Raw genomic sequence first — 12,933 nt, 5'->3', positions numbered from 1 at the left:
GAACCATTGCATTGCATTACGCAACAAACTTTGCCTACTTGGAGGCAGCGCAAAAAACACAAAAATCCACCAAACAATACCATTACAGCAGAAAAGGCGAACACAGAAGCCAAGCACACGACCATCGCGTCTCCTGGTTTGCAAGAAATTTCTTGTTTCGTCATCTGGCTATCTTCTTGCTTTCTCTTTTGCAACGAGACAGATTTTGGTCTTCGCTGCGTACCACAGCCCTGCTTGGAGGAATTGATTTCTTTGAGTCTTTACATTGGGGAGGATTCAGGTTTTCGGATAACTTTTTCTTTTGCTCGCATCTTTATGGATGGCTTGCATGTGACGTTGGTTCGGAGGATGATACCCATTTGGAATTCGGGAGGTTTTCTTGGGGCAAAGACCCTTTGATTATGTTGAGATACCCATCGCCATAGTGCGATATATTGTGAATTAGGAAAACATCAGGTTGCTCAGAATGATGGCCCCTTTGTTTCGTGATATAATACCTGCCTCGTGGGAGAAGGTGAGATGTTGTTGAGCAGGCCTCTGGGGAATGCCACTATTATGTAAGTCGATGATGAGCTAAGTGAACAGGGGTTAGTGACGGCGAGGTGTGGGTCGACCATGCATCACCGAGCTTCCCTCACCGAGCGCACGCTCAGCCAAGTTACAGAAGCACTGCCTCCCACTTCCAACCCGCCGATTACCCCAAATCCACATCCTTGGCCGAGCTCCCGCGGCCTAACGACGATCCACACAGCAACAACGACACTTCTCCGGCCAAACCCTCACCATCTCCCGTTCACGAGATACCCCAAACCTGCGTCGAATTGCTTCATCAAGCAGCCTCCAGAGGCTCATCAGCTATCTGCGCACCGCATTACCCGCCACACAAACGAAGGCCCGAGCAAGCTCGACTTACCCCAAGCGCGGCCACCCTTCGTCAACCTCCGTCCACCGACGCTCTTCCCCGTTATACGCGAACAAACCTACACATACCGCACACCATGGCGCCTCCTCGCATCGAAGCACAAGAAATTGAGACGTACTGGAATATCTTCTCCACCCGGACGGGCGGGGGCCAGTTCCTGACGGGAGAACAGGCCGCGCCGGTGCTGAAGAACAGCGGCCTGACGGACAACCAGCTCGAGAGGGTGTGGGATCTCGCCGACGTCGACAATGATGGCAACCTCGACTTCGAGGAGTTTTGCGTTGCTATGAGAGTCATTTTCGATATTCTGAATGGCGTGAGTATACCTTGAATTGGATGCTTATAGGAAGAGAGTAGCGCAGAGGTACTAATCGCATTCGGATGGGCAGGAATACTCAGATGTCCCAACGACACTCCCCGATTGGCTCGTCCCCGAGTCCAAGGCACATCTTGTCCAGGCGAATCGCGCGCTCACAGGAAGGCAAGTGGCGTTCGAGCAAGTCGACGACGACCCAGACTCGCCAGGGCTGAAGGACGGATTCGACTGGTACATGAGCCCAGCGGACAAGTCCAAGTATGAGTCGATATACCAAGAGAACCGGGATGCACGGGGACAAGTAGCATGTAGGTTCACTTGCGCGCGCCCACATCGGCCGTGCCGCTTTTACTAACGGGGCGATTCGTTCACAGTCACTGCTCTGGAGGACCTCTACGAATCCCTCGACGTCCCCGACACCGACATCCGCTCCGCCTGGAACCTCATCAACCCCTCAGCCGGCCCGTCCATCAACAAGGATGCCTGCCTCGCCTTCCTCCACATTCTCAACAACCGCCACGAAGGCTTCCGCATCCCGCGCACCGTCCCCGCCTCCCTCCGCGCCTCCTTCGAGCGCAACCAGATCGACTACCAACTAGACAATCAGACCCCGGGCGCCTCCCGATGGGCGACAAAGGCCGACGACTCAACGGCGACGGGCCGCAAGGCCAAGTTTGGCGACCAGTACCTCACTCGCCTGGGCCGCAGCGGCTTCAAGTCCAGCGGAACCGACTTCTCCACGGCCAAGACGGACGACTGGGAGGAGGTCCGCCTCAAGAAGCAGCTGCAGGAGCTCGACGAGAAGATGGCCCGCATCGAGGCCGACGTTGAGCGCAAGAAGGGCGGTAAGCGCGACGGCAAGCCTGCCCTCGTCAAGCGCGAGCTTGAGCAACTGCTCGACTACAAGCGCAAGGAGCTCAAGGACCTCGAGAGCGGTGCCGGCAAGGGCCAGGGCGGCGGTTCTGGGCTGAAGGGGGTATCGGATGATTTGCAGACGGTCAAGGAGCAGGTTGAGGGTCTTGAGACGCATCTCTCGGCGCGGCAGCACGTGCTTGATCAGCTGCGGAGGGAGATTGAGGATGAGAAGTCCAGCAGATGAAGATGAGAGGGAGAGAGAGAGAGAGAGACAGAGAAGGGAGAGAAGGGAAAAAAAAAAAATCCAAATTTGAACAGCGTCTTCTTCAGGTGCGGGGCGGGCGGCTTGCTTGGGTTATCTTTTATATGTTTTCTTCTTCCGAGGGGGATTGATGGGCTTGGTCTGGTTTGGGTACCATTTTCCACGTCCAATTCAGGGGGTTGTTTTTCCATCTCTACGTGCATGTAAGACTATAATGTTTGCCGTTGCCCTGCTTAGATTGATGAGATGAGGAGGGTTTGCACAGTTGTCCTAAAGATTGAACTTCTATGGGGTAGAAAATAAAGGTTCGGACAATAAAGCATGGAAATTGAGGCAATAGGTTCCCTGATCATTATTCTTTGGGACGGCCTCCTTATACGTTCGTGACACTCGAGAGTAAGCCTGGATGGTGAGTGATCAGGACGGAGCTCTAAAGTTAGATAAGGCGCTGACAACGATTCAGATGGTGGGAAGAGTATTCAAATCAGGTTACTGACCCACTTCTTCGAAAGTTGTATCAAAGTATTTGAGTAGAACCGTATAAGTGTAATTACATGAATCAAAAAACTCCAAATTGTGTCCCGCTACCAAACACCGGAAGCCGTGCCTCCTCTGCCTTCGATTCTGCCTCGCCAGTTTACCACTGGCCACCGTTGGCATACGGCACGGCCATGGGCATCCCCAGGTTCCGGCTCTTGACGGCCCAGATCATCAGAGATGGAGCCTTGACCCAGCCGATGCGGCCCGCACCGCGGCTGCGACCCGTGGCGCAGACGTAGACGTCGACGGGCATGCCTTTTACGACGGCTTGGTCTTTGCCTTTGATTGTGAGTTCAATGTTCTTGACGACGCCGGCGGCCTGTGCGTTTGGAAAATGTCAGTCATGGATAAGAGAGAGATAGCGAGAGGAAAATTGTGAGAGGAAATAGAGGGTAGGGTGAGATGTGACACGAACCTGCTTATCCGTGAGCATGAAGCCCGCCCTCGGAAACGAAATAATATCCCCGCATGCCCAGACGTTCTCGACGCCCTTGACGCGCATGTACTCATCCACATTCACATACTTGCGCTCGTTCAGCATGCCAGCGTCGAGGTATTCCGTATTCGGCACGAGTCCCATGGTCGGCAGATACAAATCCGTCCGGATCACCTCCCCGCTCATAAGCTTGACCTCTGTCTTACCGTCCGGCAAGGGCCGCGAATTCGCGACACGCGCGTGCTTCCGGACCTGTACGCCGAGCCTCGTAATCTCGTTCTCGACGGGCTTGGCAATGGAATCACCCGCGAGGATCTCGTCTTCCGCGGCGAGGAGGTGGACCTCTTTATCCTTGAACTCGAAGCGGATCTCGGCGGCGACTTCTACGCCCGTGGGGCCCGCGCCCGCAACAACGATGTGCTTCGCGGATTTCACCTTGTCGGCTGTCGCGTGGAGGAGGCGGAGGGTTTCTTCGTGGGAGGAGGATGATTTCCACGGCATGTCGGGGGATGCGGCGCGGGCGCCGGTGGCGAGGACGAGGTAGTCGTAGGGTAGGGACCTGGGGCCCGAGGCGGTTGATACGAGAGCCGATTTACGTGCTACGTCGAGGCCCGTGGCGGTGCCGAGGACGAATTCGAAGGATTCTTTTGGGTAGGATGTGAAGCCTGGCTCGATGGGTTGGAAGATTTGGTCGTCTTGGACGATGCCTGGGACGATTGCGCGGACGGAGCCCATGTTCCAGTAGAAGTGAGTTGTCTGCCATTTCTCATTAGTATTGCGTACCGCTTCCCTTCCAATTCATCTCTTCCGAGGCAATTCCCAACACTTTTCCTTACGCATCTCACTCTTCCCATCTCCTTCGACTCTTCATGAGGCAGAGGTGAGATAAATTGTGGGTCGTCCGCAGCTGTCTTACGCCGTCCCCCACGGGCCTCCGGAGCTTGGTGACACCCCCGGCTTCTGCAAGCGTCGTCTGATTACGAGAATCGAGAACGCTCAAGTGATTATATATGTACCAATCATAGTGTAGAAAAGTCTCTCTCACCTTTGAAACCAAGATCACTCTGAGGTCCGGCTCTGTCTGGCGTGTGTACTTGAGCAGGCGATGAGCCACGGCCAGGCCGCCGTATGCGGCGCCGAGTACGACGACTATCTTGACCATATTGTCTGTCTCTTGTGTGAATTCAAGCTTTGATGACTCTATTCTTCACGGTTTCGATGAGAAATGCGTCAACAACTCGTCTCGACGAAGCTAAGTGAGGGTATTAGTCGGAACGTCAAAAGTACTGTCGATTTAAGGGCTCTCAGGGAGTTTCTGGATATCTTCAGATCAGCAAACACCTCCCAACCAGAGCTGCGAGAGGTCTGGTATTTATCCCCCCTCATAGCATGCTCGGGCCCGGGACAGATCGAAGCCTGGCGGCATCCTTGCGGCATAGATCCTGTGCCCCCCCTCCTCCTATCCCATAGAGTCCGGATACGCGTCCCCTCACCAGGCTGCACTAATGCTAATGAAGAACGTGGAATTGGTGCCATTAGTATTTTTTGGCCAGGTTTCAGTCTCAAAGTCCGTGCCATTTGGGTAACACAACATGTGGTTGGTTGGATGGTCGATGGTAGGTCAGATAGAAAAGCACTTTGGAATGTTCATGTCCGTGGGTGGGCCTGTCGATCCCCCGTTGTCCGTTCGGCTTTCCCCACGCCCAGACCACACGATATGACGGACTGTCATTCGACGACGTTGGCACATTGGTAGCTGCACAAGAAAACAAAAAAAAGAAGAGACGAAAACAAAGGTTGAGTGAGCTTGGGCCGTAATTGCTGTATCGCGAGCCGATCCAGGTCGGGATGTGACTGATGGTGTAGGGGTTGTTGATATCATTTGCCGTCTCCATAGATGTTTCCTCGCACTGAATGTGCCGCTCGTGTCGAGAGCTGCTCGAGCGAGCTTCAATGTGCCTTTTCGAGGTAACGTGTCGGGTCCGAGTGCAGCTGTCACTCCCGATTCGTTCGTCATGTTCGGACCAGCCCGTTTGGTGCGGCTTTATCCATGGAAGGCAAGTCTCTTTAGTCAGGGGGAGAGTGATTCTGGACACCCTCCCGGGAGAAGCAGCCATCCTTTGGTCGATGTTGTCAAGTAGTCATCGTCCGCTCAAGGCACGCACCATGTGTCCTGTTTCCAAACGCATTCGTCACTGGGAATATATCAGACGCTGGCCGCCGTCTCTGCTCGAAGAGACGTGTATCGTTGCAGAGTGCGATGTCAGTCTGGGGATATCAAGCGCTCGGACGTCCACCTTTTGGACCGGACGGCTGCTTTGCTAGGTGCAAGGCATTGCTGCACAACGCGAACGGGCAAACAATTTGCAGTCCAGCCGAGTGCCGTAAGCACGGTCAAACGGTTAACGTCGACTTGAAGAGGCTGCAGGTCGAGGGAAGATGCTGGTAGCTGTTGCTTAGGTAGCCAAGGATTGGACTGGTGAGCATTTCCGCTTGAGTGGAGCAAAGAATCCATCTTCCAAACCGATGAGATTGGTCGTTGGATCAGGGGACAGGTTGAAAGTTCAACGATGCTCCAAGCAGCTTCGATGACTTGTTTAATGTACCTCACTGCGCAGGTATGTACCTGCGTAGGGACTGGACGTTACGGAGAAAGGCGGCTTGACATTGAGCCGACACCTCAGGTTGTGGCTTCCCGCCCACATCACATGTGGCGGTGCAAGAGGTCTGAGGCACAAGGTGCAAGGGCCGACCCAATGACAGCATCAGCTGCCCCGCGCACTTGAGCATATGATGAAGCGGGAGTGTGGGACCTCCTTGCTAACCCCGCCAACACGTCCAACCCTTTCCTCCGCCTCCCAACACTGAGAAGCTCAACAATCCCTTTCCCCCGATATAACCTCACTGCTACACAAACCACAACCTCTCAAACCTTATACCAAACACCTAAAACAAACATCATGTCTGCCCCCCAGAGCGAAGCCTTCAAGCAGGCTGTCTCCGACAGCAAGAAGCTTACTTCCAAGCCCGGCAATGACGAGCTCCTCGAGCTCTACGGTGCGTCGCTTCCCACAAGCCCACCCCCTGTTACCTCGGCTCCTTTCGTAGCTAACATACAACTATGAACATAGGCCTGTACAAGGTCAGCACTGGCGAGGACATCTCCAGCGCCCCCAAGCCTGGCATGTTCGACCTCAAGGTACGCAGCATCACCACTTAAAGCAACCGGAGCTCCCCTACCCGAATTTGGCACGTGATGGAAGCTGACGTTTGGTTTGCGTTACAGGGCAAGGCGAAGCAGAGCGCGTGGCAGAAGGTCGTCGACGACAACCTCACCCCCGAGCAGGCCCAGGAGAAGTACGTCACCCTTGTCAACTCTCTCAAGGAGAAGTACGGCTACGACGCCAACAAGGAGCCCGAGGCCGTCGGCGCGTAAACGCAACCCCAAATGCACTGCTTCTAACGACCATGAGAAACGACAACGGGTTGATATGGATTAGCAATGGTTTCTTTTGCTCGAGTACATGCCGAACAGGGAAACGAGGATCAATATAATGATACCAACGTCGAGAAGAGTACGGATGTGACCATGCGCCGCGTGGACTCAGTTCTCCCAAGCACTCCAAGCTCTACCCAGCCTGTCTGGTTCATCATGAGCCATCGTTGCCACCCAAGGGATCTCGTCCTTTCCGTACGATTGAAGAGGTAGGTTGTAAGGAATGCGCAGGCCGATAACCGGTTCGCCGTCTCCCGCATCGTTTGGTGGCATATCTGTTTCGAATGTCCCCACCATGGTTGCTTTGTCTGCGATGAGCAAAGGCCACACAAGCACTCCCGCTTCCCACGATGCGATCCTGACTTCCTGCGATGCACTTACCGCTTCGCCCCACGCTTGTTTGGAAATGTTTGCAGATGTGACGAGGGCCCAATCTATCGACTTTTCGCCGTAGCGAATGTATGTCTTGATGTGAGGTGCTGCCCGTTGTCTACCGGCTTTTTTGAACACTGAATCATCGCTCAATACTACGACATGTTAGTTGTGTACTTGTTGGCAGAGACTTGTGCCCTGACCTTTGCCATTAGGCGCATCGTTTGCCCAGTGACAGAGGATAGGCCGCAGGTACGCTAATTGCTTCGCCTGTTGCTGTGATTGAATCTTGGTGTGGATTGATGCTCCTGAAGCATAGCCGTCCAAGCTTTGCATGATCTCGTCGGCCGTAGGAAAGACGACTTTAAACGTTGACCTAGGTGTCGCAAGGGAGTTGTTTTTGGACACGCCTAGGGAGTCGAAGAGGCATTTATGAAGCCAACTATCAGTGGCTCCCAAAGTAGCAATGGACGATATCTGAACCGCGATTTCAGACTTCCCTTCCTGGACGGGGACATTGCGCAGTGCTCTCTTGAGGGATGGCCATCCCCAGGTTGTCTGTGAAGTGTCGTGGATGGGGTGACGGCCCGGGACGCTAGCAATGAGTGTTGCACGCACACTCGAGAAGTCATACTTGCACAACTTTTCGACCAAGTCTATAAGGATTGGTCTCCGTGTGTTGTACGCTCTGAGGTAGCTGAGAAGGTCGTATTTGAATCTTTCTCCCGTTCCGAAAGGATAGCTATCCGCTGTCTCATTCTCAACGACCACCTCTTTCGGTAGGAGTGGCAGAACAGGTGATCTCCAAACAGCATTGGTCATATTCGTCCAGTCCTTGGCGATCATGTTGGCTGTATGTATGATCACTTCGGCCGAGTCGTCATGCCGGATCAACACCATCATTTTCGTGTGGTGAGTGCCAAACATCTCCGGCATGAAAGCCCCATGTAGCTTAACATTAGGATATGCTTCTGCTTCTTCCTTTTGAATGTCAGTGTCCAGAATTGTCAAGTGGCTTCTGCTGGTCATCGTCGGCTGACCTGAAGGGCTATGCGATTCGGGTCTTCTCTCTTCCAGAAACCGTGAATGACGTGAACTTTGACTAAGTTCTTGGTGTCCTCATCAAAATGGCTCATGAGAAAGTGAATGTCGTGCAAAAAGTTGAACTCCCAACACTCTGCAATCATAGGATCACCCAGGATGTCTGCGAGGCCAACACAGTCACGGTTGGCAGCCTCGGGAAGATCCCGGATGGTCGTCAGCTGGAACGGCGACTTAATGCGCATGCCTGGCTGTTTTCTCTTCATGGGTGGACTTATAGGTCGGTTGAGGGATTCCAGATGGTTTGAATGAGCTGTCGGCCGTGGTTCTTCCACGTCCTCGGCACGCCGCTGCCGTTTGTTTGCTCGCTCCATGGCGGTAAATGGATCAATAAGTGATCGTGTGCGGCGTTCTCAGAGAAAAAGGGTTTTGGGTCAGCCGAGCAGACGAGTAAGTGAAGCACTTGAGATGGGTTGGTGGTTGAAACGTTGTGAGGTGGATGGATGGTACAGGGGGAACCGCAACGGTGAAGCCCGCTGCGGTTGCATGCCTAAACTGATCTGAGCCGGAGCCACCTGCCTAGAGCAACAACTTGGCACCTCTTGCCTTCCAAGACAAAAGCCAACCCCTTTTGCACCGAATTTTAGTTGAAAATTGAGCTGTATAAGTCGTTGTGAAAAAGAAATTCTCGCGGTCCTGGCGATTCTTGAAGCCGGCCTTTTTTTGTTTCTTTTTTTAGAGAGATAGAGAGAGAGAGAGTAAGCGGAACCCGATGCTTGCGGCACCTACGTTGCCGCCATTACTAGCCTGCGGTGCATCTACCTTAGTGTCAATAAGTGCGCCAGGTAAAGTAATTAAGGTAATTAGAGATAGATTAGGTACCAAATACTCAACAACTGCAGTGCCTTGCCGTACAAAATGTAATTCAGGGAGTCTCTTCCCGGGCAGACGAACAATCTTTCGACCTCAGCCTGCGTTGGGCTCCTTTGGTGGAGTGCTTTAATAGGTTGAGCTTTCACCTGCAAGTTCCAACTTCACACTGCCTCCCAGGTTCGCTCTATTGGTCCCAATTCGGCCGGCCTCTATTACATATCAGAGGAAACGATTCGCCCAAACAATTCAGCTAATATGCGACAGGCAGGCTACCTTGGCATTATCTCACTCCCACCTAACTCAAGTCGACAAAAGTATCCAAGCCTCCTCTTCACCCTCTCCGTTCTCTCTGTCCGCCTCCAGCTCGATATGGATCCTCTTTCTACCGCTGCAAGCATCATCGCTTTGCTACAGGCATCGGCCGCTCTTGGTAAAGGAGTCAAAATACTCCTTTCCCTTCGCCATGCACCGGCAGACTTTCGCGACCTCGTTGACGAACTTACTACTCTTCGTAATGTCATCGAGCAGGTCAGGAACCCTCTTCAGGAACTAGAGAATGGGGATGTCGCTCTTCCCGCGCTGGACGTAGCTCCGACCTTGGCTTTGAAACAGGACCTTGAAGCCATACAAGATGAGCTTCTGGCGCTGTGTCATCGCCTTACAGGAACGAACCATGACGAAGAGATGAACGGACAACTACGAGTCTCAACGTCAAAGTGGATACGGGAAAGAAGCCATGTTACCAAGCTCAAGTGCAGGGCAAACAAGACCAAGGCCTCCTTGATGCTTTGTCTTAGTGCTCTCCTTTCATCGCAAAGGTAAGCATAAGTTGACGGTTAAAGACAGGCGCTATTTCACGCGTTGCTGACTATAAACAGCTCTCGTCAAACCAGAGCTATACTCGAAACCCGTCAGCTCGTTGAAAGCTCTTTCCGGAATCTGGACGAGGAATACAGGATAAATCGAGACATGCAACTCATGAATCAAGCCGGTTTAGACGATGTGAAGGCCTGTCTTAGACAGATGTATGTCAAAACTCTTGAATTAGAGGACTCACTGCAAGATAGAAACCAGCCTTCTACTATGATTAGCAGCGGCCCACGCTATGGAGAAATCGGCGGCAGTCCGTTTCTGCCAGCTCAAACTGTAGTCCATCGGAAATGCACACCGTATTGCAAATGTCAATGCCATCACCACTCTAGGCTACAGACACCGACATGGCTAAGTATGATATCCGGGACTGTCTTCCTCGAATACAACAGCAAATCACTGTTGGGGGCCAGAAAGTGTGATCTCCTGGCGTGTGCCGGAGCACCAGCTTCGTCGCGGATGATATATATATTTCCCAGATGGCTCCTTCTACGTGCCCTGGTTATAGCCACTTCTCGGGAAAGTCTGACCGGGGCCGGCTGTTCGATCTACTTACGCATCCCACGAGTGATTTCAGGACACAGACTGAGATGGATTGCAAACAGCCGCGACATCGAATGGATAAAACGAGGGATCGCCAACTCAACTGTACTGCCTACGGATGTAGATGAGGATGGGAGCTCCCTTCTTTCGGTACGTCCATGCATTTCAATATCTGTAGATGCTAGGTGTTTATGCTTATGTCTTGTAACGTCTCTAGATGTCGCTAAACGGTGTGGACTTGATACTTTCGGAATTTCTGGTCAAGCAAGGATGGCCGTTATATGCCGAAAATGTTTTTGGCCAGTAAGTTAGCTTGATCCGGTGCCGCCATGCTTGGTTCTAGTTTAATCCATCTTAGGACTGCTGCTAGCAAGTATCGCCTGATCTATTGTTGTTTGGCAAAGGAGGACCTATTACACTCTCTCGAACCCGAGCAACTTCGGTTGCTTGAGAAGCTGACGTTTTCCAAAGAAGCTGGCACATCGTCATTGATACATGACGCAGTTTCTGGGATGGTATCGATATCTTTGTCAGACGCAATCACACTAGCCCGCTCTGATATTGATAGCTTAAATAGCTACGGATGGTGTCCACTACACTGGGCGATCTACCTGGCTGATTACGCTTCGTTCGATATGCTACTATACCGTGGTGCCAACCTATCGACGACTACCAACACCGGGCGGACACCTCTGCATTTCGCCGCACAGTACGAACCCCTTGGTTCAGTGAGGATGACCCAAGCACTCCTTGACGCAGGTGCAGATCTTGATGCCCAGGTCAACAACCACCGTTATGGAAACACGGCGATCATGTTCGCATTTGATAGACCCGATGTCTTGGAACTACTAATGGAGAGAGGAAGTGCTTTGGTGATGGAGACTGACACAGACTGGATATGCCCGCTCACGTACACAATTGTCCGTAATAACAACGTTGTCCGTTGGGATCCGAGGAGGGGCTACTGGGATCGATCTCTCGACCTGCTCTGCAATGCCGGCATGGACCTTAATCTGCCGACAAAACAGAGGGGTTTAGAAGGCCGAACACCTATCGGAGACACGATTCTGCGTCGGAACGCAGCTCTGTCGGAGCTCCTGATCAAACACGGAGCCAGGCTCGATGCCATCGACAAGAGTGGTTCTGGAGTCCTCCACTTCGCGGCCCAGACTGCCAACCAGGAGCTCATTGATATTTTGAGTGATGCTCGTATCCGCGGGTTGGATCCCGATCAAGCGAATGCGGCTGGTGATACTCCAATGAAGACGATAACCGCAAGGCTGTATGGCAGGGAAGACTCCAGAGAGCCGGGCGAGACGGTGCCGACATTTAGCGAGTGGTTGGCTTTCAAGAACCTGTTGGAAGAGATCCGACAACGTAATCTCGAGGACTTCTTATTGGGTTCTACATCGGGAGGTTCTGAACGGAGCTTCTTGAATGTCGATGATATCAGCTCCAGCAGATTCTTGAGCACCATCAGTAACGATGTGGATTAGTCGTTGACTCAGTTTAGCAAAGAGTGAACAAGAGTCTGGTTCAGGAATCAAACGAAGAAGCCTTCAGGGTCCTATCGTGGGGTGGGAAAAGCCCCGAGCTTGAATTTCCTATCCCTCGTGGGATGCAATGACGATCCGCACGTGCCATTGGAACACTCTTCTATCGTTCCCAGAGATTCTTGCGTGGCACGCGTGGTCAACAATTGATTATTCAAGTGGCGATCTTAGATGGATAAGCAGCTTTCTATTCTTATCGCAATTTGGACCCACCCTGCTGCCGCCCCAAGATGCAAGATTGAACTTTGCTCAACTTTGAATGGCGAAATGAACCAATGTCTGTGGGGACAGATCGAGCAGGCAGGCAGCTGGCACCACAAGTTCCCGCTGTTCTCCCACACTCTCCGCCTCCCGCCCGCCAGCCAGCCAGACTCTGCCAGGGGACACCAAGAACGGACGGGTTGACTGACAGTGGAGACGGTGGCCTTACTGCCAGACTTACTGCCAGACTTGCCAGAGTCCCAGAGTCCCAGAACACGCACAAAGCATCCGTTGTTGCCTCATATTCAAGGCACAACTCTTTTTCCCGTGTTTGGCTGGTTCTGGTTCTTGGTGCCAGCCGTTGCACAGCCAGAGAACCTGGACCGCGCTACAGAATCTTGACACACGGTCTTTCTCCTGACCTGCCAGTCTTGTCGCTCGCTTTCGCTGGTCCCTTTGCTTGGCTTCCCCCTTTGCCAAAAGCAACACCAACCTAACCTTCCACCACCCTTTTCCCCCTTCATTTCGACGCCGCTGGACGATTTTCGGGGGGCTTTGACCCAGACTACGAAAGGAACATTAGCTTCTTCCTCGACTTTTCTACCCTCCATGTCTTCGGCGATCTAAAAGGTTTTATCTAAATCCTTTGCAAA

General features: G+C 52.7%; 5 protein-coding genes across 5 annotated transcripts; 3 read left to right on the top strand and 2 right to left on the bottom strand.

Moving 5' to 3' along the window:
* Nucleotides 1-607: 607 nt before the first annotated feature.
* BDP55DRAFT_666285 (actin cytoskeleton-regulatory complex protein END3-domain-containing protein) lies at nucleotides 608-2,812 on the top strand. The gene is made up of 3 exons (XM_060575094.1): nucleotides 608-1,238; nucleotides 1,312-1,546; nucleotides 1,613-2,812. Exons 1-3 carry the CDS (start codon nucleotides 999-1,001, stop codon nucleotides 2,335-2,337), a joined length of 1,200 nt encoding a protein of 399 aa, XP_060428787.1. The 5' UTR covers nucleotides 608-998; the 3' UTR covers nucleotides 2,338-2,812.
* Nucleotides 2,813-2,992: 180 nt separating this feature from the next.
* On the bottom strand, nucleotides 2,993-4,493 carry BDP55DRAFT_729430 (uncharacterized protein; the record flags this gene model as incomplete). The annotated part of the gene is made up of 3 exons (XM_060579566.1): nucleotides 2,993-3,214; nucleotides 3,311-4,087; nucleotides 4,377-4,493. The coding sequence occupies 3 exons, from the start codon at nucleotides 4,491-4,493 to the stop codon at nucleotides 2,993-2,995; spliced, it is 1,116 nt and encodes a 371-aa protein (XP_060428786.1).
* Nucleotides 4,494-6,291: 1,798 nt separating this feature from the next.
* Nucleotides 6,292-6,767, top strand: BDP55DRAFT_632845 (acyl CoA binding protein; the record flags this gene model as incomplete). The annotated part of the gene is made up of 3 exons (XM_060572475.1): nucleotides 6,292-6,388; nucleotides 6,463-6,530; nucleotides 6,618-6,767. The coding sequence occupies 3 exons, from the start codon at nucleotides 6,292-6,294 to the stop codon at nucleotides 6,765-6,767; spliced, it is 315 nt and encodes a 104-aa protein (XP_060428785.1).
* Nucleotides 6,768-6,935: 168 nt separating this feature from the next.
* On the bottom strand, nucleotides 6,936-8,614 carry BDP55DRAFT_553619 (tyrosyl-DNA phosphodiesterase; the record flags this gene model as incomplete). Its single annotated transcript, XM_060569308.1, has 3 exons — nucleotides 6,936-7,354; nucleotides 7,403-8,180; nucleotides 8,240-8,614. 3 exons carry the CDS (start codon nucleotides 8,612-8,614, stop codon nucleotides 6,936-6,938), a joined length of 1,572 nt encoding a protein of 523 aa, XP_060428784.1.
* Nucleotides 8,615-9,179: 565 nt separating this feature from the next.
* BDP55DRAFT_666269 (ankyrin repeat-containing domain protein) lies at nucleotides 9,180-12,252 on the top strand. Its single transcript, XM_060575093.1, has 5 exons — nucleotides 9,180-9,290; nucleotides 9,378-9,931; nucleotides 9,992-10,676; nucleotides 10,744-10,829; nucleotides 10,885-12,252. Exons 2-5 carry the CDS (start codon nucleotides 9,483-9,485, stop codon nucleotides 12,020-12,022), a joined length of 2,358 nt encoding a protein of 785 aa, XP_060428783.1. The 5' UTR covers nucleotides 9,180-9,290; nucleotides 9,378-9,482; the 3' UTR covers nucleotides 12,023-12,252.
* Nucleotides 12,253-12,933: the final 681 nt, after the last annotated feature.

The sequence above is a fragment of the Colletotrichum godetiae genome, assembly GCF_030913485.1.
Source record: "Colletotrichum godetiae strain CBS 193.32 chromosome Unknown BDP55scaffold_24, whole genome shotgun sequence".
Lineage (NCBI taxonomy): Eukaryota > Fungi > Ascomycota > Sordariomycetes > Glomerellales > Glomerellaceae > Colletotrichum > Colletotrichum godetiae.
The sequence above is the reverse complement of the archived record's forward strand: the minus strand, read 5'-3'. Positions and strand labels throughout refer to the sequence as shown.

What these genes read in the sequence shown, in the direction of transcription:
- BDP55DRAFT_666285 (XM_060575094.1), top strand. Translation starts at nt 999, where the DNA reads ATGGCGCCTCCTCGCATCGAAGCACAAGAAATTGAGACGTACTGGAAT. An exon ending in TTTTCGATATTCTGAATGGC is followed by an intron (nt 1,239 to 1,311) that starts GTGAGTATACCT and finishes TCGGATGGGCAG; the next exon opens with GAATACTCAGATGTCCCAAC. An exon ending in TGCACGGGGACAAGTAGCAT is followed by an intron (nt 1,547 to 1,612) that starts GTAGGTTCACTT and finishes ATTCGTTCACAG; the next exon opens with TCACTGCTCTGGAGGACCTC.
- BDP55DRAFT_666269 (XM_060575093.1), top strand. Translation starts at nt 9,483, where the DNA reads ATGGATCCTCTTTCTACCGCTGCAAGCATCATCGCTTTGCTACAGGCA. An exon ending in ATGGGAGCTCCCTTCTTTCG is followed by an intron (nt 10,677 to 10,743) that starts GTACGTCCATGC and finishes TAACGTCTCTAG; the next exon opens with ATGTCGCTAAACGGTGTGGA. An exon ending in GCCGAAAATGTTTTTGGCCA is followed by an intron (nt 10,830 to 10,884) that starts GTAAGTTAGCTT and finishes AATCCATCTTAG; the next exon opens with GACTGCTGCTAGCAAGTATC.